The sequence below is a fragment of the Xiphophorus couchianus genome, chromosome 1 (assembly GCF_001444195.1).
Source record: "Xiphophorus couchianus chromosome 1, X_couchianus-1.0, whole genome shotgun sequence".
Classification (NCBI taxonomy): Eukaryota; Metazoa; Chordata; class Actinopteri; order Cyprinodontiformes; family Poeciliidae; genus Xiphophorus; species Xiphophorus couchianus.
Window position 1 is genome coordinate 7,264,548 of NC_040228.1, and position 20,138 is coordinate 7,284,685.

General features: G+C 40.6%; 1 protein-coding gene and 1 long non-coding RNA gene across 3 annotated transcripts; one reads left to right on the forward strand and one right to left on the reverse strand.

The window, feature by feature from the left end:
- Positions 1-57: 57 nt before the first annotated feature.
- On the reverse strand, positions 58-11,998 carry fam131c (family with sequence similarity 131 member C). 2 transcript variants are annotated; one of them, XM_028024285.1, is made up of 6 exons: positions 11,768-11,998; positions 10,325-10,386; positions 7,698-7,782; positions 1,947-2,192; positions 1,557-1,650; positions 58-653 (listed from the first exon to the last, which is right to left on the reverse strand). In XM_028024285.1, exons 1-6 carry the CDS (start codon positions 11,796-11,798, stop codon positions 476-478), a joined length of 696 nt encoding a protein of 231 aa, XP_027880086.1. In that variant the 5' UTR covers positions 11,799-11,998; the 3' UTR covers positions 58-475. The 2 variants fall into 2 exon arrangements, with proteins under 2 accessions (XP_027880086.1, XP_027880079.1); XM_028024278.1 differs by having other exon boundaries at positions 1,561-1,650; positions 11,768-11,994.
- Positions 11,999-12,171: 173 nt separating this feature from the next.
- On the forward strand, positions 12,172-19,701 carry LOC114148815 (uncharacterized). Its single transcript, XR_003596354.1, has 3 exons — positions 12,172-12,281; positions 19,511-19,546; positions 19,627-19,701. It is a non-coding gene; the product is annotated as an uncharacterized LOC114148815 (long non-coding RNA).
- Positions 19,702-20,138: the final 437 nt, after the last annotated feature.

Here is a 20,138-nt window from a genome sequence, read left to right on the forward strand (position 1 = left end):
AACTGAATTCGGGAGAAATAAAATGACCAACAAAACCAGGCAGCCATATTTGTCCCATTTATGTTAAAACCAACGCTTTATAACAACATATTTACAGCGACTCTTTACAGCTCAGCTCCAGTTGTTTTCTACATGGAATAAAAAACTAAAATGTCACATTTAAACTGTACATTCACACGAAGAATAGGCCTGCCCTCGCTTATGCAAAAAATAGTATTTATAGTCAGGCCTTTAAAATCCTTCCGTTTGAAGCATTTCGAAGAGTTTCGCTTCTAGAAATGTCTTACAGAACAATCATTGCTGGTGGACGAGGCTCGGGACCTCGCTGAATCTCCTGGACGTTTCCACTGCGGTGACCGGCGTCTTTTGTTCCCAAGCCTAGTTGTAAAAAACGTCGTCTTCAGACAGAGAGCTGCTGTCGACGTGGCGGACGGCGGCTTCCGCCATCGCCATGCTCCGGTCCTCAAAGGGACGGTCAGCGTCCCGCTGAGCGCCGGGTGCCGGGGGAAGCGTCGAGTTGGCCAGCGGCGGGTGAATCAGGCTGGTTGCGTCGCTGTCGCCGTAAGTCTGGGTGTGAATGCTGTACAGGTGCTGGGGCACGCCGACGCTCCCTCCGTCGAGCAAATACTTGGACAAGAAGTGGCCCTCTGCGGCTGAAAAACAATGTCAGTGAGTCGGTCAAAAAATACATCAAAAAAATTTAATAAGTGGTGAAAACAATCCCAGCTGGAGCTTCTCAGGTTGTTCAAATGATTTACATTTGCAAGTAAAATTGCTTGCGTGAGAAGCACCGCTTTGAACCACTTCGTCGCACAGCAGCATGTGGCTGCAATCTCGAACGGCACTTTGAGTAATGAGAATAAATACAAACTCAGCACAGCCATCAAACAAGTTATCTTTCCCGTGGCACTGGCCCAGCGCATTACAGTGCGCTGAAAAATTTGCTTTTTTTTTTTTTTACACTTCAATGTTTCAGATCAAACAAATTTTAACACCAGGTAAAGTTTAAGTAATTAATTAGTTTCTTAAAAGAAGGTGTTGTTTTCAGTGAACTGCAGAGAAAACATGGAAGAGTGGTGAAGGGTCCCAGGAGCGGCCTACCTAACAAAAATTGCTCCAAAAGCAGAACCCATAAAAGGCTCTAAGTGTTTTTTTCACACCAGGTAGTCCAGTGGAGATTCAACTGGAGTCCAAAACAGCAACGCTTGTTACATTTTCAGCTGGTGTGGTTCGTGTTCGCTCTGCAGCGTGTCAAACTGGAAGGTCGTGAACAATATTTATAGAATCACGATTTCATTCAAACATTAAACCCAGTTATGCTTTTAAAGACTCTTTCACCCTCCGATCCATGTGAAAATCTTTTCACTCAAAAATCTATTAGAGAAAATGGAAGCCTTCAAATAACGAGCTTGTGATTGTAATCAGCCGAAGCCATTAGAGAAGAAATGACCTGCGATTGTTTGGTTTTTTTTAATCTGTTGCTTCATTTGTATTCTGTGAACTTTTCAGGGTCTCCTGATAAAACGTCTCAGGGCTTCAAAGTTGTGGTGACTCACCAACCTTGTGAGCTGGTGGACGGCTGCTCCACGTTGTCGCTCATGGACCACATGCTCATCGCCGCCTCGGCCAGGGCGAACTGTTCCGCCACGCCTGGGAAACAAAAACATAAACATGTTTTCTATCGGTTTTCTCGTGAGTCACCGCCCCTCGTCGTTTCTCAAAAGGTCTAACAGACGTCACAAATTAGAGGATATTCAATAAGCGCAGTAGATTTAAGCCACTGTCCTTGGAAGCCCTTAGGGTTATTGATCTATGTGGCCTGGGGTAATCAAACAGAGACAATGCCAGAGAGGTCAGAGCCCCCATTTCCCCCCAATCCCTCGCCACCACCTTTCTGCTTGACCACCTTATGTTTTACCTAAATTAAACCCATCCGTTTGCTTCACCTGCAGCGAATCGGGCCTCCTTGATTTCATCTGTCATTTGGGAATAAAACTGCTCATCCTCCTGCAGCTCCGTCCCCGCGGCCCCCCATCCGCCGCCTCCTTTGCTCCAGCCTCCGCTCCACCCGGCCCTGTTTCCTCCACCCTCGCCGCATCCACCCCAACCTTTCCACTCGATCAAGTGAGCGACTCGCCCTTGGGCCATCGCTGTGGGCTTGGTGATGTGCTCCTTTATCGTGGCCACCAGGCCTAAACAAAGAGAGGAAGAGAAGAAGAAATTCATCTTCATAGAATTTATTAGATAAAATGATAGGCTGGCCAAGAAGAGGAGCAAAGTGGATAATTTGATGAGGGAGGTAAAGCAGAAGGGGAAGATGTTTTCTGCTGCAGTTGGGTTATGCTATGTTCATTTCACTTTTATTTTACCATTATACAGATTGACAATTTAGAGGGGAAAAAATAATGGCATAGCATGATAAATATTAACATAAGACTGGCAAAAAACAAACAATGCAGCAGTTTCCTAAATGAAGTGTGAATAAGATGCATTGTGAGTACATAAAAAATAGTGAAAACAAAACTTTTGCCCATTTTTTTACAATTTAGAATCCATTCTCAATAGGATGCCGTTTTGACACTTATTCAAACAAACAGAGTTATGTAACAGGGCTACAGAAAGGACATGTGTATGTTTATCTCTGTGCAACACGATGCAATTTTGTCTGATCTCATACATCATTTGTGGATGTCGGTGGGTGTGATTATTGGTGCAGTTCGAGCTCAACTCGTCGGCAGATTTTTATTTTGTGCGTGTCAAACTAAGAGGTCACAAACATCTTAGACCAAATAGATACAAATGTTTGTCTAGACAGCTACCATTTATGTGTTTTTTTTTTTTTTTTGCAAACTGGGGTCAAATCTAATCTGCATGGAAACACCACAGGATGTTTCTGTTAAGGTTTATTTAACAAAACAAAAATATTTACCACTGTAAGCACATAATTAGTATGTATACCAAGAATGAAGACATTGTTTGTTCCTGACCAACTCTGTAGCAGTGTCTCTAACTGGTTGCTAATACGCTGCCAAATATGGCCATCAGTCAACACTTATATCAGGGTGGGCAGTACGGACCTAAAGCTTTGTCGTAATATTTTGTGATACTATTGCGATGTTGATAAAAGTGACAATAATAACTATTTATTGCTGCTTTTTTAGGTAGCTGTGTTGCTGTGTCCCAGCAACCAAAGCCCCACAAACACAAATTCTGCTCTATTAGGACAAAAAAGGTCTGATTTGTGTCACAAAGCTGCACAGTTATGGCATTTAGTCATATTTTCAAATGTATTGGTATTTATTGATGTCCTTAATGAACAAACCAACTTAATGAGAAAATAGTAAAAATAACAATCCTGACAATACAGAATTTTTTTTTTAATCACTAATTCAAATTTATTGTGAGAACAATAATTCAAAATTTTCATCATGAAAAGAAATTGGTACTGATAAATAGTAAGCAATACAATAAATGTCCACCTCAACATGGTGTAGTGAACTGAATTTAAAAAATGGTGGAAACTGCACCCATCCAACGGCCAAGGCAACAGTCAGTTACCATGGATACGCTAAACGCAGGCTGGCTGAGTGATACTGTTGCCCAAAGTGTCAGGCTGGTTTCTAATTCTGCCTTCTCAATATTTTATGATTTTCTACATCGGAAGGAATAGAAACATTCAGTTGTTCACTAAAAAAAGAAAAAAAGCTGCTTTATTTTCTTGTATCTTTTTTTAAAAAAAACATTTGGACTAGCAAATTATTTCCTTGTCACTCATTCACATCATTTCTTTTCTCTGTATAGAGGAAATAAATGTCATGAAATATTTCCAAGAAGAATCACCGTTACAAGATTAGCAAACAAATATAACAGAACCGTTGTCATTGCTTTTTCAATTAAAACGTAAAACATCCGAGAGGAATCATCTGCTTCAGCTTTGCATTCAAGCTGAGTCTCTCTGTGTTCCTGTAGCCCAGACATTAATGTGTTATTCATGACCTGCTGAAATCACTGGACAAAACAACAAGCAGCCATCCTTTCATGTAATCACAGGAGACAAGGGTAGAAAGGTCTCGGGGAAATGAAGAGCGGAAGTGAACGTGACAGGACGCCTTGCTCATATTTCAGAGGAGAAAATTAAAGCCATATCAGAGGGGAAACATTGCAAAGGTTGAAAAGACAAAAGGTCAACAGAACTGATTATGTAGAAAAGAAAAAAAAAAGAATCGATGGGGAAACGGGAGGAAAAATGTCAGCAGTGTAATGGCAGGAAATAGGCAACTTAAAGAAAGGAGGCTGGTTGCCTCGGTGCTGGGAAGCTGAGATAAACATCACAGCCACTTTATTTTCGTTTGAGCTCAATACCTGCAGCTTTCACAGCACGCTTTATCGCGCGTTGTGTCACCCACAGCTGCCTCACCCCGCTTTCACACGGCGACGGCTCTGTTAGGGGTGTTGAGTGAAAACAAGTTGAGGAAAATATCTGCTTGCGTCAGTTCAGGCAACGTGAACGCACCAGAAAAGGCCCCCACGTTTTCCTTGTTCTTTAAATTGTTTTTTGTTTGTTTCGTAGACAGGAAACTGACTTGAAGATGCTCTAAGTGAAGCAAAAACAAACATTTCCACATGTCAAAGCATAGCAAGCTCATCATCTTAATGGATGCGAGATGATTGCAAACACCTGATGACTGCAAGCGTCTGAACTAGAAAGATGCTAATCAGCTCGCAGGTGTCTGCAATTTTCAAAAATCTAGTATTTTGTCAACAGCACTGCATAATCTGCTTATTTGTTAACCGTTTCATAAGAATATAGTTGAGAAGTCCTCACAAAAACCCTATTACATCTCTATGTTGTTAGAGATATGTCATTTTCCCCAAAGTTTAGTCTCAAGAGGACAGATTGGTGTGAGCCCGCTTATGATGAATGATAAATGAATCTCTCATGTTGAAACTCTGCAGAATTAGTTCGACTCTCAAGAAAATTGAGTCCTGTGGAGAGGAATTCAAAGCTAAACAGGGAACATGGTGCCGCTGCATGTTTGCCATAACGATTTTGCAACCTACGATGTACCATTCATGAGCCCCATGACTATATGCAGTTGAAAAGAAAGTGTTGTAAACACTATATATGTATTTAAAATGTTCTAACCTGAACTTTCATCAATCTTTTTATGCCTTGATACATATTTAAAGAGAACTTGATATCTACAGGTTACATATTTGTATCAGCATCCTGCAGCCCAAATGGTTCACAAGCCTTATAAATAAATGGCAAAGTGAAAAACAACAATAATTTCTCCCTGTTTTCAGAAAACACACTGCACAACTAGAAAAATAAAATACTTGACGGTTTTAAAGCTTTGCCTAAAATGCAGAGATTGTATTATCACCAATATCAGCTCAAACATTGTTATGAGTAATAACAATGTTATTAATATTTCCAGCTAATATTATCCAGAAAGCTTCAAAGAAGATCGAAGCTATGCAACTGAGTCTCTCTCTGTGTGTGCGGTTGTATATGGCGCACTAGTATTGCAGTCAGAAGCTGTCTAGGATGTCTAAAGAGAATTTGATTTCATTTAGCTTAGTTGCCATGAGCCGAGTGCTGTGAAGGTCACGGTTTTTAATCAACCTTGATCTGATACGATCAAGTGTTCAGCAAATATTATCACTAAGTGGATCCTAAACACTATTGGACACACAGCCTGAGATGTAAACCAGCTCAAAAGCAACAATTACATTAACTAAGCCATTGCTTGACGATGTTGGGCTTCAAATAATCCTACTACAGACACCAGGCAGTCATCATTTATAGGTTAATATTGATGTTAATTATGTTAGGTTCTAGTGTACAGGACCATCAGGGGGGAGAAAACTGCTAAATGAAAATGTAACTGTAAGAAAGACAACATAAAATTTCTGTCAATATTACAATATTTACTCTGAAGGAAAATGGCAACGTGAGAACACTTCTTATCTCTTAAAATCAGCAATTAAAAATGTGATGGTAGGGGCATGAACCCGTTTTGGCTGAAAGTAAGCAAGCAACAAATATTTTACAACCATACAGGCTAAATATTACAGTTATACTTAAAAATGTGGTTTTGATCGGGACTGGTAATGTCTGGTTCTACTGTAGTCCACAATGACCCCCACAGGTTGTACAGAAATGTTTTACTGACTCGTTTATCAAAGCTACTGCAGTAAATACAGGTTAGAAGTTCAATGAAGTAAACTGAAACAGTTACAAGATGGGCCATTTGTACAATTAGTTGCATATTACATTATGTGGATATATGTTTACGTACAAACAAAACCTGCTGCAGAAGCTGCACCTGCACGACTTTGGCATTCAATCAAATGTTCGAGGGGAAAAGACGAAGGGTGTAAAAGTGATGGCATGTTTGTTTGAGGTTTAGACAATTACGTAAATGAGGAAAACTAAAATGTAAAAGAAAAAATCCAGCAAGATCCTCAAACTTAAATGGCGAATGTGACTTTGAAGCGTCTATAGTGGGAGATATTAGAGCCTGGTTTTGCTTCACACTAAAATGTGACTTTCAAAGACGACACCCCATTTACGCTTGTGGGTAAACATTTAATATCAATTGTAACACACTGATTATTTGAACTAATAAAACCATACGAGTACAACTAAAAACACCCTGTAAAATAAAAACCTTTGTAAAATGTAGTTAACAGCAAAACTCGATGTGGGGAATAAATTAGAAATGCCCTCAGATGAATTCAGACTTGGAAAAGCAACAAACAGGCGCAACATATCAGGGAAACGTGATGTTACAGTATATCACCATCCCTGTTGTGAAACACGGCGGTGGCAGCATCATGCCACGTGGAGGCTTTTCTTTCATAGAAAGCATCGGATACGATTAACATTTACACTCCTCAGATTTTACCAATAAAATAAAATTATAGATTCGTCACTGTCCTTCCAATTTACAGTTACGTTTTACTTTGCTTTGGACTCTCATATAAAATCCCAACGAAATGGACGAAAGTTTGCAGTTATAATGTGAAAAGTTGAAGTTGTAGAAATAATTCTTCACATATGAGACAATGACTTTGCATAGCGAGTAGAATAAAAGTGAAAGTGCATGAAAACACTAACATCATTGTTTTGTGTTAAAGCTCCCCGGTGTGCTTTTAGCAGCTATGTTATGTTGTTTGACAGCAGCCGTCACGCCTCACCTGAAAGCGCAGCAGCAGTTTGTGAGGGTTGATTATGTCTGAGTAAATGTTAAAAAGCCTTTTAAACGCACTTTATTGGATTGAATCTGTCATCATCTCAGCCGTGCGCCTGGATGTACTCGTCTAACCTATTCATGAGGGTTTTATGCTGCTGATTATTGCTCTGTCAGTCTAATAAAGGAGCTTCCGCTTGGAAAAGTTCATCAAAGCGTAACACATTAACAAAAATAACGAGCCTCCTGGAGGGCGAGAGGCGCTGTATATATGGAGGGGGAAGGGGAAGAAGAGGATGTAATAACATGAGATCAGGAAGAGAAACACGAAGGCAAAGACAGACGATCCAATTGAAGATGGTGTTTGGGTGAGTAAGAGAAAAAGATTAAGGAAGGAGGAAAATTGCATTTCCAACCCCTTGTGGTTACTTCCCTTGGTATGGATTTACAAGGCAGCGCACAACATGAATCAGACATGTTTGTTTTTGTGTTTCTCACCTATCAGAGAGGATGTAGCCAGCTCTGCAATGTCATAGCGACTGGACTTATCTGCCACTGTGCCGTTGGAAGGATTCTGACCATCCTGCACCACATGAGGCAAGAGAGAGACAGATAGGAAAGTAAATATGCTGGCAAAGCAGAGGTTACAAATACCCAATCAGGATTAAATTGATATGTTATGCTAATATGCTAATCAATATGCTAATTGTTGAGTGACATCTTTACCTAAATTTATACATGATATAATTGATAAGAGACAATTGAAGCTGGAGCTGTGAGCTTAACTTTCAACATTGAATTGATTCATTTCATCCTGAACTGAATTTGGAATAAGTTCTTTATAAGAGCGATTTGACAAATAAAGGTGAGAAATATGGACTTATAGTTTTATTGTGATATCAACTTATTTGTTTATTTTTTGAGTAACTGACTGTGATCTCACTCATATCCCTACAAACACAAATACTGTAAATACAGCCACTGCAGTTAATAGTATTTTCAAATGTATTGGTATTTATCAATGCTCTCATTGAACAAACATAGGAGACAATAGTAAAAATTACCATCCAGAACAGTTCTGGGTTTTTCTTAAACAAAATTAATTGGAATTTTCACGACAACAATGAATCAGAATTATTATCATGATAAGAAATGTATCACGATAAGTGATAAACGATACAATAAATGCCCATCGTTATTGGCAAAGCATTGATTTTCTCCCTCCAGCTTCACACACCTAGAGAATCAAATGTTTTTTATTTCTTCTTTGCTAAATAGCTTAACTTCACTCAAATTGCTGTAAGCATTCATTTTTAAGTTGAACTATATGTTCCTGAACGGATATAGGTCTGGACTTTGTAGCTTTGTAAATGGACCATTCTTACAACAATAGCTCTAACCCTTCCATTTTAGCTCTATACTTGTCTTTTCTTTTCTGCCCTAGTCTGGAGTTTGTGGAAGAATGGAGGTTTTTCCTCCATCTTTCCATCAACTCTGACTAATTTCCTCATTTCTTCAGAAAAAAAATGATTCAACCCCACATCATAATACAAAAAGTGGTGGTGCGTTCATGGTCAGATGTTAGCCATAGTTTTCCATAATTTTAGTTAGAATGCAAGCCACGAAGTAAAATTTTGGCCTCATCTGCTCTTACTTGCCTTTTTACCACTCTTCCAAAGAAAAGTCACACATCAGGGCTTTATTTGCCAATTTATCACAGCAAAGCGGTTGAGCAGTTCTTGGTCTTCAACTTTGAAGATCATGTATTATTTTCCCTCTACTTCATAATTGCGCTGTTTTTTTTTTTTTATCGACACAAAGTAATGCAGCTGTGAAATGGGTTCTTCACAGTGCATACTGATGCGTCCTCGGGAAAGATCCTGAACCCTACGTCGCCTCTGATTTGTTCGTGTTTGTGAGCTCGAGCCACGGAGGACAACATCACTACGGAGACTCGAGGGTCTGTGTAGGTGTATAACTGTGCGTAAAAGGAGAAATTAGGATTCGGCACAAAACAACAGCAAACTTTGTAATTGAAAACAAGAGCCACAAGAAGAACATTCACATCTCCCCTCCCTTTTAACAATTCAACCCACACATTTGCCGCGTTATTTTCTTCCAGGCAAACAGGAATGTTAATGAAGTTAACAGCCAGAAGTCTTCGGCATTCGCACTCAGCCTGAATCAGGTGCTAACAACAGAAGGCGCGATCCCAACACCCGAGTTGGTGCAATCAGAACAAAAAGATGAAATGCTTTTTCTAAATGATTAACTCTGTTTGAATGTTCTTGAGCTGACTGCAAAGACTTCAAGGATTTTAAGAAAGTGCAAGGTCTGGATTGGTTTTTCTATATTAGAGCATAATCAGTGGGGTTTTTTTTATTACAGATTGATTCTCTTTTTTCTTTTAGACAAGAGTAGGTTTGCCCTTCTCTGATTGGTTGGCGATCATGTTCATTTTGATTGTATCTGGGAACCTCCTCCCTCTCCAAACAGCTTAAACGCGTCTGTCCTCCTCTCTTTTCTGACAAATGGCCGGCAAGAGAGAATTTCCTTCATACGTTTACATGAGATCTGGAAAACCAAAATGTGATGCCTGAGGCTACATTTTATTTACTTACTTGTTTAATTATTCATTTAAAACTGGTGGCGCCTGAGCTGCCTTCAGTGGTACCCAAAAGGAAGTGTTAGTAAGGTGAATATGCAGCAAAAATAACCTTTGTAAGCTAAACTGAGGTGCGAGTCCATTTTCCTGTCTGAAACTAAAGACTGTGCCTTCCTTTAAAAGCGACAGGAAATAGAATGTGTTATTTTAAAACTTCATCTGTAATGTGAGTTTTTGTAAACATAATCTGTCTTTTTTTAATGTAAACTGATCCCAGGAAGAATAGCTGATGCAGCAGGCCGCTGACGCTAATGGGGATATCAATAAACAAAAACATAATAAAAATAAACCATGTGAAGGAATAGAAATCTGGTCTTGAGCTGATCTGAAAAGTATAACTCATTCTTAGGATAAAATCAATTTCTTTTAGATCTGACGTGCGATATACAGCGAGACTTGTACATTTGTGAACACTAACAAAGCGTGATATTAGCCATACGCAGATACAGACAAGTCGTACCTTGATGGAAGCCGACTGACCTTCCTCAGTCTGGTGCAGTGATGATGATGGTAGGTGGAGTTCTGTGGGGAATCACAAATAAATAACTGGTGTTGGATAGACTTATAATACAAGTCCAGGGGTCAAGTGAGGCTCACACATAATGGAAGAGGCTCCATGTGTGTGTGAGAGAGAGCTTTAAATCCCCTTAGTGCCATTTAACGGAGGCCCCTCGGCATATTTAGCTTTGCATCAGTTCACGCTCTGCCTCTTTGCTTCATAATTGATGGTGATGAGGCTCATCTGAATGACAAGAGGAAATGAAGTGGCGGCCAGTGCTATGGAGAATTGACATCATTTAAAAGGTCAGCAGACACACACACACACACACACACACACACTTTCAGGAATACAAACGCATGCTTGGGGTTTCCCAGGAGGGTGGGGGCGGGGAAGGGGGTGGTGGGTGATGTCGTCGAGACAATCGGCTGTCACGATGGAAACACCGCAGCAACGGAAAGCCAGGTGATACCCTTCCAGTCACACACTGATGGAGACACGCACACACACACACACACACACACACACACCCTGATCTGCAGCCTTATTCTGCAGGTCAAGAAATCGCCTTCATTATTCCACAACCAATCCTTTGTCTCTGTAGATTTAAATGACACCCTGACTGACACTCTCTCTCACACACACACTTTCTCCTGCTGTGTTGTTCTTATCTGTCTGTCTGCAGCCTCCTTGCTGCCTGCCTCCAAATCGCATCTGCGCTCAATACCTTCCACCTTGTTTGAAAGGGGCGCTTTCTAATAAAAACATTAGTCTTTTATAATTTTTTTCTTTCAGCTAACAACACAAAATCCGCCCGAAAATAATGCCGCAGATTGTAATCCTGAATGTTAGGCGGCAAAAACACCTCAAACCTCAAATGAGCTTTAAATTTTGATCATCTCTGGATTACACGGTTACATTACTCCTGTTTCTTCTTAAACGTTCCCAACCATTACAGTCGAGCAGCATTCGAGATCCGTAAAAAAACACTCCTTTTTTTTTTTCCTGCAAGAGAAAATTGCAACTCGAGTCACATCTTCAAGTCCTGACAAATCTGGGATGACAGTCAGATGAGGCTCTCACTGTTTTTCTCCCTCAGTCATCAACCTGCTGCCCTCAAGTCTACAGATTGCTTTGAGAAAGAAAAGCTGTCATGGGGCCGAATATAATGGCTTTTCAGACTGCTGGTTATAGAGCAGGCTTTTCTGATTTCAAAGCAATCGCTCCCGTAACAGAGTCAACTCCGACGTGCCAAACTTGACGCTCTCCGTCTCGGTCGGGTGTCAGCAAAACTCTCGCAAACTTAACGTACAACTTCACCTGCGGTCCTCATGTTTAAATCCACCAACTTGTCCTGCAAATCCTCACACATTCACACACAAACAGGTGGGCTCTGACACTGACCTTTGTGACCTTTGCAGAGGCAGGCACCCATGGTCTGACAAGCAGCGGCCAACTGGTTATCTGTTCACCATGGTGGATGAGGAGGAGGAGGAGGAAGAGTGGAAACAAGGAGGAGAAGGAGGAGAGAAAAGATGCGGCGGAGGCAGGAGAAGTATCAGCTGAGTCGGGGGAGGAAGGGGGAGCGAACGCTGGATGAGCTGGAGACTGATGCACCGGCTGACTTCTCTGTATGGGAGGCAAGAGGTGAGAGAGTGACACTAACAGAGTGTGGGGAGAGAAGGAGGGGGAAAGAGAGAGAGAGAAAATTGGGGAGAAAGCATGAGTGCCTGTTTGCTGACGAGTGCGAATCTCCTCCCCTTCTGTCTCCTGTTCTCCTCCCACTGTGTTCTCCCTCTCCATGCTACTGTATCCATCACAACCTCACTGGGAGCCGAGGGCATGAAGAAGGCTAAATGAAGGACGCCAAGCTCAGCAGCCGATAAAACATTTGCTAGGTCACTTTGATCATCTTAAGGTTTGCCTTTTATTTACGCTCTGGTAGCTCTCAAGATTTGTTTTGGTTTTGGTTCTTGGTCTTATATTCACTTTAATTTGTTGTTGTTTTTGTTTTTCAACAAGACCAGTAAAAATGCAAGTTGAAGTAAAAATATTTTTGTTGTCTTCGTTTCTTTTTTTGTTTACAAGGCCTGTCGATGTTTGGGCGTTAGTGCATGCGAATTATCTAAAAAGTTAAAAGTGTTAATTACATAATCCAGATTAATTGCATTACGTATTTTGAAATAAAAGCCTTTCTCCCACAGTTTTTCTGTGACTGTATTTAGTCCCACCCATCAAGTCTGATAAGCTGCTAAAGAAAATCCCCCTCCAGCATGACCCCACCGCCACCATGCTTCACCCGGGAGGAGTCAGATCTCCACATTCTGCTTCCACTGCTGTGTTGAGACTTCTTCCTTTACTTTTCTGAGGGATTCATGTTAGTAATAACAACACATTATTTCACTGCTCGAGTTTAGCTATTGTATCCACTGCGATATAAGATTTGATGAAGCGAACAATGAAGTGTGTGTTTTGTTGAGTAATTTAGAAGCATTTCTACTCTCAGTGCTGCAGACTCATATCTCAGCTTGGTGTCCCTGCATACATGTAGCTCTATTGTCCTGTTTCTGGTCCTTGCAGGTTTCTCCTGGGACTATTTTATAAATGCGGTCGGGGAGAAAACAACTTAGAAAAACACAAAAGGAGGTGCATTCCTATTCACTGTCTGCCTGTTTTTCAGTTTTGTTCTTCACTACACCAGACGTGCCTCCTTGCAATTGCTTTTTGTCGTCAGTGTAAGAAACCGCTTCTTATTTTCCAAAGCAGAAGGATTCATTCTGTGGAATTTTTTTTAACATAAATTGTTTCTAGATTTGTCTCACCTCTAACCCTGATGTTCTTCCTCGTGCTGTGAAACGTTGTGCCCCACGCCGTTCTGTGTCCTCGCAATATTTGCCCAGTCAGGTTCCTCGTCTCAAAAGTGGCTTCCTGCTTTCTGGTTAATCTGGTCCGACATTGCTAATTAGTACACCTCTGCCCTGTGCTGCTCATTATCTTCTCAGCAAAAATGCTCCAGGGGTTTTGTTTGTTTTCTTGAACATCTTTGTTTCTTTTGTCCGTATTGGTCATCGTCCAAGCTAAGCTCTTTGTTTTGGTCCAGCCGTGATCCAAAATGTTTGTATGCTCAATAGGAGGTTGCTGTTGGTCTTTCTGTTGATGCATCAGGTTTTGGTTTAATTTATGCATTTTCTCCATCTGCCCCCTGAGACGTTTGCTCCTAAGTTCGCCAGACTATTGAAGAAATAGACATCTTGACATCTATTTCACCATCAAGGACTTCTACTTGCCAAATTGCTTACCTTCTTATCATGTCAGCAAATTTTCACTTGCAGCTTAAAAGTGTTATGACTACATGATGAAGCGGATACAGTCACGTTAGCAGCACTGAAGACAGAAGTGGATCTCCAACAACTTTAGACTTAAATCTGGACCAAATACATTGTGACGTACCATCTAATACAACATGCAACACAATCTGTATTCCTCTCCCAGCTCTGGTGGTTCCTATCCTGGCGTTTTAGCTGATGGTGACGTCACACTGAGCAACAGCACCTTTCCCTCCATGGTGAAGGAAAATCCTGTTGCCGTGGTAACCGCATCCATGCTTCTGCAGCTTGTGCCAAAAGTAATTGGCCAGACAAGTCGGAAAGGAAAAAAGGAAACATTTTGTTAGATATTGGAGGTCTGAGTTGAAGACGTTGGTCGACATTCAGACAGGCTATTTATTTAAAGGAATTTACTGAAAAGATGTGAGCCACGTGTTTAATGTCCCTTTCTAAGCGAGGCCAGAGACCATTTCTCAACCAGAGCAGAAATCAGAAGAAAATGTAATGTTAAAAGCAGAATCAGCCAGAACCCAAAACGCAGCCACAACAAGAGGATGTTTCACCAAAAGTTTTATTACAAAAGTAATTGGTGTAGAAGGGTGTTGGTCACACTGGTGGAGTCAGGGATGGGGGATCCACAGAGGTCAGGAGGCCAGCAGGGGGAGGGTAGAGTGAATGGACAAGGCGAGGTGAGGGGGGGCTCAGGGGACAAACAGACGACAGGGACAAAATCCACCAACCAGAGGCTGAGTCGTGAAACGGTCCAGGGTCATGCACAGGAGGGTCTCAGCCAATGAAAATCCAGAATCCAGAAGGTAGGAGGCAGGGTCAGAAACAGGCAGGGTTCAGCAACAGGACTTTCAACAGCAGAAGGATTAGGCAAAGATCTGTGGTCAAAAACAGGCAGGATCAGAAACCAGAAAACTCTTTAGCTCATGAGACAACAAGGCCTGAAAGCTGTGACAGTGGCAACAGATGATCTCACACTGAGCTGGTGACGAGCAGCTGTTTAAATAGGGAGCAGCACAGTGCAGGTGAGGGAAATGAGTAATCAGCACAGCCACAGCAGAGCTGAAGGGCTGGAGTCATGACAGAAAAGTGTAAATTCTCACAGAAGTGAATAATGAAAAAGGCCTTGGAAAAACTGGTAGTGATTACAGAGATTAGATCTGATTAAATCATTCTCACAGCAAACATTAATAAACGCCCAAACTCTCCACAGCTAATTTAGTTTATCTGATGGCAACCTGCTTGATATTTCTGTTGACCTACGCAGATTAATCTGAGCTCTCAGTTTCCTGCGACCAAAGTGAAAGATGAAATGTTTTCTTGGTTTCCTTGAGCTCACAAGTCTTTCAGCAGCCCTCTCTCCCCCCTTTGCACCAGTAAACACAGCTTCGGATGTGATGCCGTTCCGGTTCCTGGAAACCTCAGCGAACCCCACGACCTCATCAGCACTCTGTGGCAATCCCTCAGAAAATGTGTCGCCATCTGGGACTCTTTGAAGACATTATGGGAAAGAGTAAACAGATATAAAACGCTTTATGGTGGGCTACCAATGATCCCTGGAGTGTTTGTGAAACCTCTAGTCTAGGTACACACTTGCAAAACACTAGAGCACCTCTAAGAAAAGCTGGTCCCCCCAGAAATTCATTGTACTCCGTTGGGGAAAACTTTGAAAAGACAAAAAAAAGAAAAGAAAAAGGGAGAATCCAACCTAATATGTCCTAACCCAGGAAAACCATCAAGAAACTCTGGAAAAATCTCTCTGTAGAAATGGGAAAATCTCCCAGAACATGCTGAGTCACCCCTATGCCCTTGCTTGTGCATGAAATCAAAGAACCTTCCTAATTGTTATGACGGAAATCTGAAGCGACTTGGAAACATTCCAGTGAAATCCCGTCTTTGAGTCTGTTCATTGTCTCAGCGATTCATGCTGAAGCGCCTCTTATTGACAGAACAGAACAAGCTCAGGATCTGTCTGACCTCTGCTGGTAGAACGGTAGAAGTGCATGCGGTCCATTAGTGTTAAGTAAACAAAATGACTGTTTGCTATGGAGAAAATAAATAATTTTGAAATGTTTTTCAAAACTACATTTATCCTGGATAGTAAATAAAAAGTGTGAAATATATATTTTTGAAAAGCAACAATATGGTTTTAGATGTTTTCTTGATTCATTTTAAGGATTCAGTCTGTTTGAGTTCACACCTTCTATTAACTGCAGAGAAGCTGATGAACCACAAATACAGTTTTACTGTCCTAACAAGATTTTCTTTAAATTTGCATCCTTCACTAAAGCCACAGCTAAATAAGTCACGAAAGGTTTCATTGTACAAAGGAATTGCTCAGCAGAAGAGCATAAAATAAATCATTCTCAGTACTGTGACGCAGTGACAACAGTCAACTGGACAGTCACATTGTTAAATGAAGACATTTTTTCTAATCGTAATAAAAAAAATGCTGAAAATTCAGTCGGTGCTTGTTTAAATTAAAGAGCTGAGCTGTGTGCCGGAAGATCAGCGTTTCATATACAACATGCTGTCCAGGGTAACGTCTGGTAGAACATGTCACGGTTTGGCCTGATGCGCTGGCGTGCACAGATGTTTTCAGAGGCTGGTGCTCAAATATAAAAATAGGTCAAGTTGAAATTAGAAAGTCCCACATGAAAAAACAACAACAACATCAAATATAAATCAGAAGGGCACTTTTTGTCCAGAGGAAGAGGGGCAAATGCTCTGGCACTGGTATAAAGTTTGCTCAAAAGAAAAATCGAAACTGAAAAAGAATTTTGAAACTGAAAAAATTAGCTTGGAACTACTTTTCAGAGACAAAGTTTTTAGATATTTCTTTTCTCCCATTTCGAACTTTTGGCCCTGTTTTGGGGGAAGTTGAATCCAACAAAGCATTCGATCGAGGATGTTCTCACACAAGCAGGTCATTACACCTTTTTTTTGTTTGTTTCATTTTTACATTTTTCCTTCTTGTAAATGTGTTTGTTTTCAGTTTAACTGAAGAATAGATGCCTTTTCTCGATTGGTAGAAGCTTTAGCATGAGCTGTCCGTGCAGCTCTGATAAAATTCACTTTTAAAGACACCTGAGAGTTACTGTACCTTGAAAAGGCACTTTTAAATGGATTTCCTTTACAGTCACAGTAAGAACAAACATTTCTGAAGGAGTTCAGTGAAGTGTTTAGGTTTCTTTTAGGGGGGGGGAGGAAGTCTTACAAAGAACAAACTGCTTAAAACTGCTTTGAAAATTGTTTTATGAGTAATTTAGTAAACTCAGAATGAAGTGTTCACAAGCCTCCTCTGGGTTTACTGCTGCCTCTCACCTTGAAAAACCAGCACAATCCATCATAGTGCTGTCAGCTAATCATGAAGCGTCCATGTGTCCCTGTTCTGTCTTATGGACACGCTGTCCTAACACCCTGTGCACTTTTGAAATGGCTCTTAATTTGTTCTGTGTGACTCCGTCTCTGGTCATTTTAGAGCCCCCGTCATGTATAATAAACCTTGAGATTGATCAGATGCTGTTTTTTTTTTTTGCATCAGTCGTATTTTTTCCGTCGAGGACCAAAAAGGCAGTGGGAGGAATGTTCAGCATCCTCGTTAGTCTGTGATGCTCCTCAGTGGGAAGCCACAACCATTCAGCAACAATCATCTCTGTGGTCCTCCAGGAGCTGGAAGCAAAGTTTCCACGAGGCACGAGGTTTTCTTTTTCCGCTTCGACTGTCAGGTTTTGATGGAAAACAAATGTGATCACCTCCATTTTCTTATCACAAACAAAGTTTACTCTGGCTTCTGTGGACCTTTAGTTTCCCCCCACTGTGTGTTTGTGTAGGGACGGCCAAGTCTAAACAAAATATGGAAACGAATTTTCTGGAAGGAAGAAACTTTGTCTTGTTAACAAGGTCAAGCTGACAGACCACCGTGCTTTTTATAGACCCAACCCATGCATTAAATTTCCTATTTGACATTTCCTTGTACAGACCTGCTGCCTTTGGTGAGCGGGCGCTGACAAAAATGTACTTACTCCAGGAGAATCTTTATTTACCTCTACGGGGTTTGGCTGCGCTGAAGCTGCAGAATGTACAGTCAGCAGCAATCAGCCCTGGGAAGATGGCTGGTTGAGGGTAATGCACAGCCAGGCCTTAATCAGTTGCTTTTGGTCTGTTCAGTTTGTTTTGTTTTGGTGCGAAAGTCAGCATCAACTCATATGTGAAATATGTCTTTGGCAGATATCCTATACTCATATGTGAAATCGGCTTTTTTAAGCGTCATGTTATAATGTTATTCCCTCATCAAAAACATGCATGATTGAGAAATCCTTTAGTCTCCCGTGGCAACCATTCAGCTATCCAAAAAACGCCTGGGTGAACCTAGCCGCACCCTTCAAGCCGCAGCTCCTTCTCGGACCTGCAGTGTCCAAACTACCGAGCTTCTGCCTCGTAGAGCGCCGTTCCCCTGTGTCTCCTTCAGACTAGCCAGCGGCAATTAGCAAACACATCTACGCATCTGCTGAGCTCATTAAAGAGCTACTTCTCAGTGTGACTCTGGTAAAAACGTTGTTAAAGAGTCGATAGAGAAACAGTGTTGTGATGACGGATGGCGTCTCAGACACAGCAGGAGCTTCTTAAAGACACAGAGGCCCAATTTCAAGTTGCTAAATTACGAAATCAAATTTCTTTTAAGTCATAATATATCAAATATGTTTCGCTTTTTATTGTCATTTTTTTATTTGCTTTATATTTATGATTTTGCATATGTTAACAATAACATGTTTTATTATTTTATACTATTATTACTATTTCACCTCCTAATACTGTCTTACTCAGTGTGTCTATGTTATTGTGTGTCTGTCACAATATCAAATAAATAAATAAAATATACTGCATTTTTATAACAACTCAAGGAGACATAATTACTTGATTGTGCTATGAAATGGCACTATAGGCTTGAAAAATACATTATTCCGCCTCTTGAAGGGTTCCTATGTCACATCACTCATACTCTGAATTTATGTATGGATTTATCTTTGACAACATTTAGCTGAAGAAAAGCATCCTCACATCAAGTTCATGATCCTTTTGCATGTAGAATAGAATAGAATGGTCCTTTATTGATACTGTGTTGTTACAGCAAAAAGAATATAAAAATATCTAAAAACAATATAAACAATTAAGAAAGTACCTCCAGATAAAATAAAAATAATTAAATAAAAATCTGTTTAATTTTGATACTCCTTGCAGTCTTTGACCACAGTCATCCTCCTAATCACTAATCTAAAGCCAGATTTGTGAAGTGTATAACAAACAGTTTGTTTTTTTCTTCTTTTTTTTGTAGTTAGCTTATTGCAGCATAGTTAATATATAAGTCTTTATGTGAATCAATTAAATATCTGCCGTTCATTCAAAATGCTGCTGCCAGATTCCTGGGGGGGGGAACAAAACAAGGAAAGTGGATCGCATTACACCAGTCTTTAAATCACTGCGGAGGCTCTCTGTTTGCAAAAGTATAGATTTAAAAATCTCATCAAGAGTTGCTGGTCAGCTATAAAACCATTTGTTCCTCTGAGCTCACGAAGCAGCTCTGGACTCTGTTCTGACACTTTAAAAAGTTCCTGTACTCCTCAGATCTCAGAGGAATACCCTGAAAACATGACCAGCAGGAAAGGTTGGCTTAAATGAAGATTGGACTTTCACTATCGCTTTCCTACTTAGATCAAATATGACTTCATCTGTTTATTATTATTATTATTATTATTATTATTATTATTATTATTATACTTGCTGTTTTTCCTTTTTCTGCTTGTCTTTGTAGAGTTGTTGGTGGGGGCGGGGTGTGCACCCTGAAAAGGTCAGCAGTCCATCACAACAACCATGACTGCATGTTTAGTGTGAAAACTAAACATGGATGTTTTCTTGTTTTATCTGTAGAAGGAAGCCGGAGTACCCAGAGAGAATCCATGCAGTCACTGGGAGACCATGCACACCCCACAGCCAGCCTTTGCTTTTGGTATTTTACATCTTTTTTTTCTCATTCTTACTTTTCTTCTTTGAACATGTTTGTTATGAATCTCCTATTCCTGTTCCTCCACCTTTTCTGAGACGTCCTTTATGACTTGTGCAGTGCAAATGAACCTGACTTTCTGAATGTTTTATATAAAAGAAATACTAAGTAAAGAGTGGATCGTTTCCCTTCCACTTCACAACTATCCAGGACTTTGCCTGAATCTATCAAATAAAACCTCATGAAAATACGGCTTTTAGTTGAAATGTGAGAAAATGCGAAAGACATCAAGGGTTATGAAGACGTACGCAAGGCAGTGCGGGAAAGAGTTTCCATGCATAAACGGTGGATACGCAGACACATGTCTCCAAAGCAAACATGATGCTTTTGTTTCTTTATCTGGGGAGATTTAATCCTGGCTTAACCAAACTGCTTGGAA

Coding starts and splice junctions, on each gene's coding strand:
- fam131c (XM_028024278.1), bottom strand. CDS start 11,798: ATGGGTGCCTGCCTCTGCAAAGGTCACAAAG. Junction 10,387..11,767: donor CCTCTGCAAAGGTCACAAAG/GTCAGTGTCAGA, acceptor GATTCCCCACAG/AACTCCACCTACCATCATCA. Junction 7,783..10,324: donor GTCAGTCGGCTTCCATCAAG/GTACGACTTGTC, acceptor CATGTGGTGCAG/GATGGTCAGAATCCTTCCAA.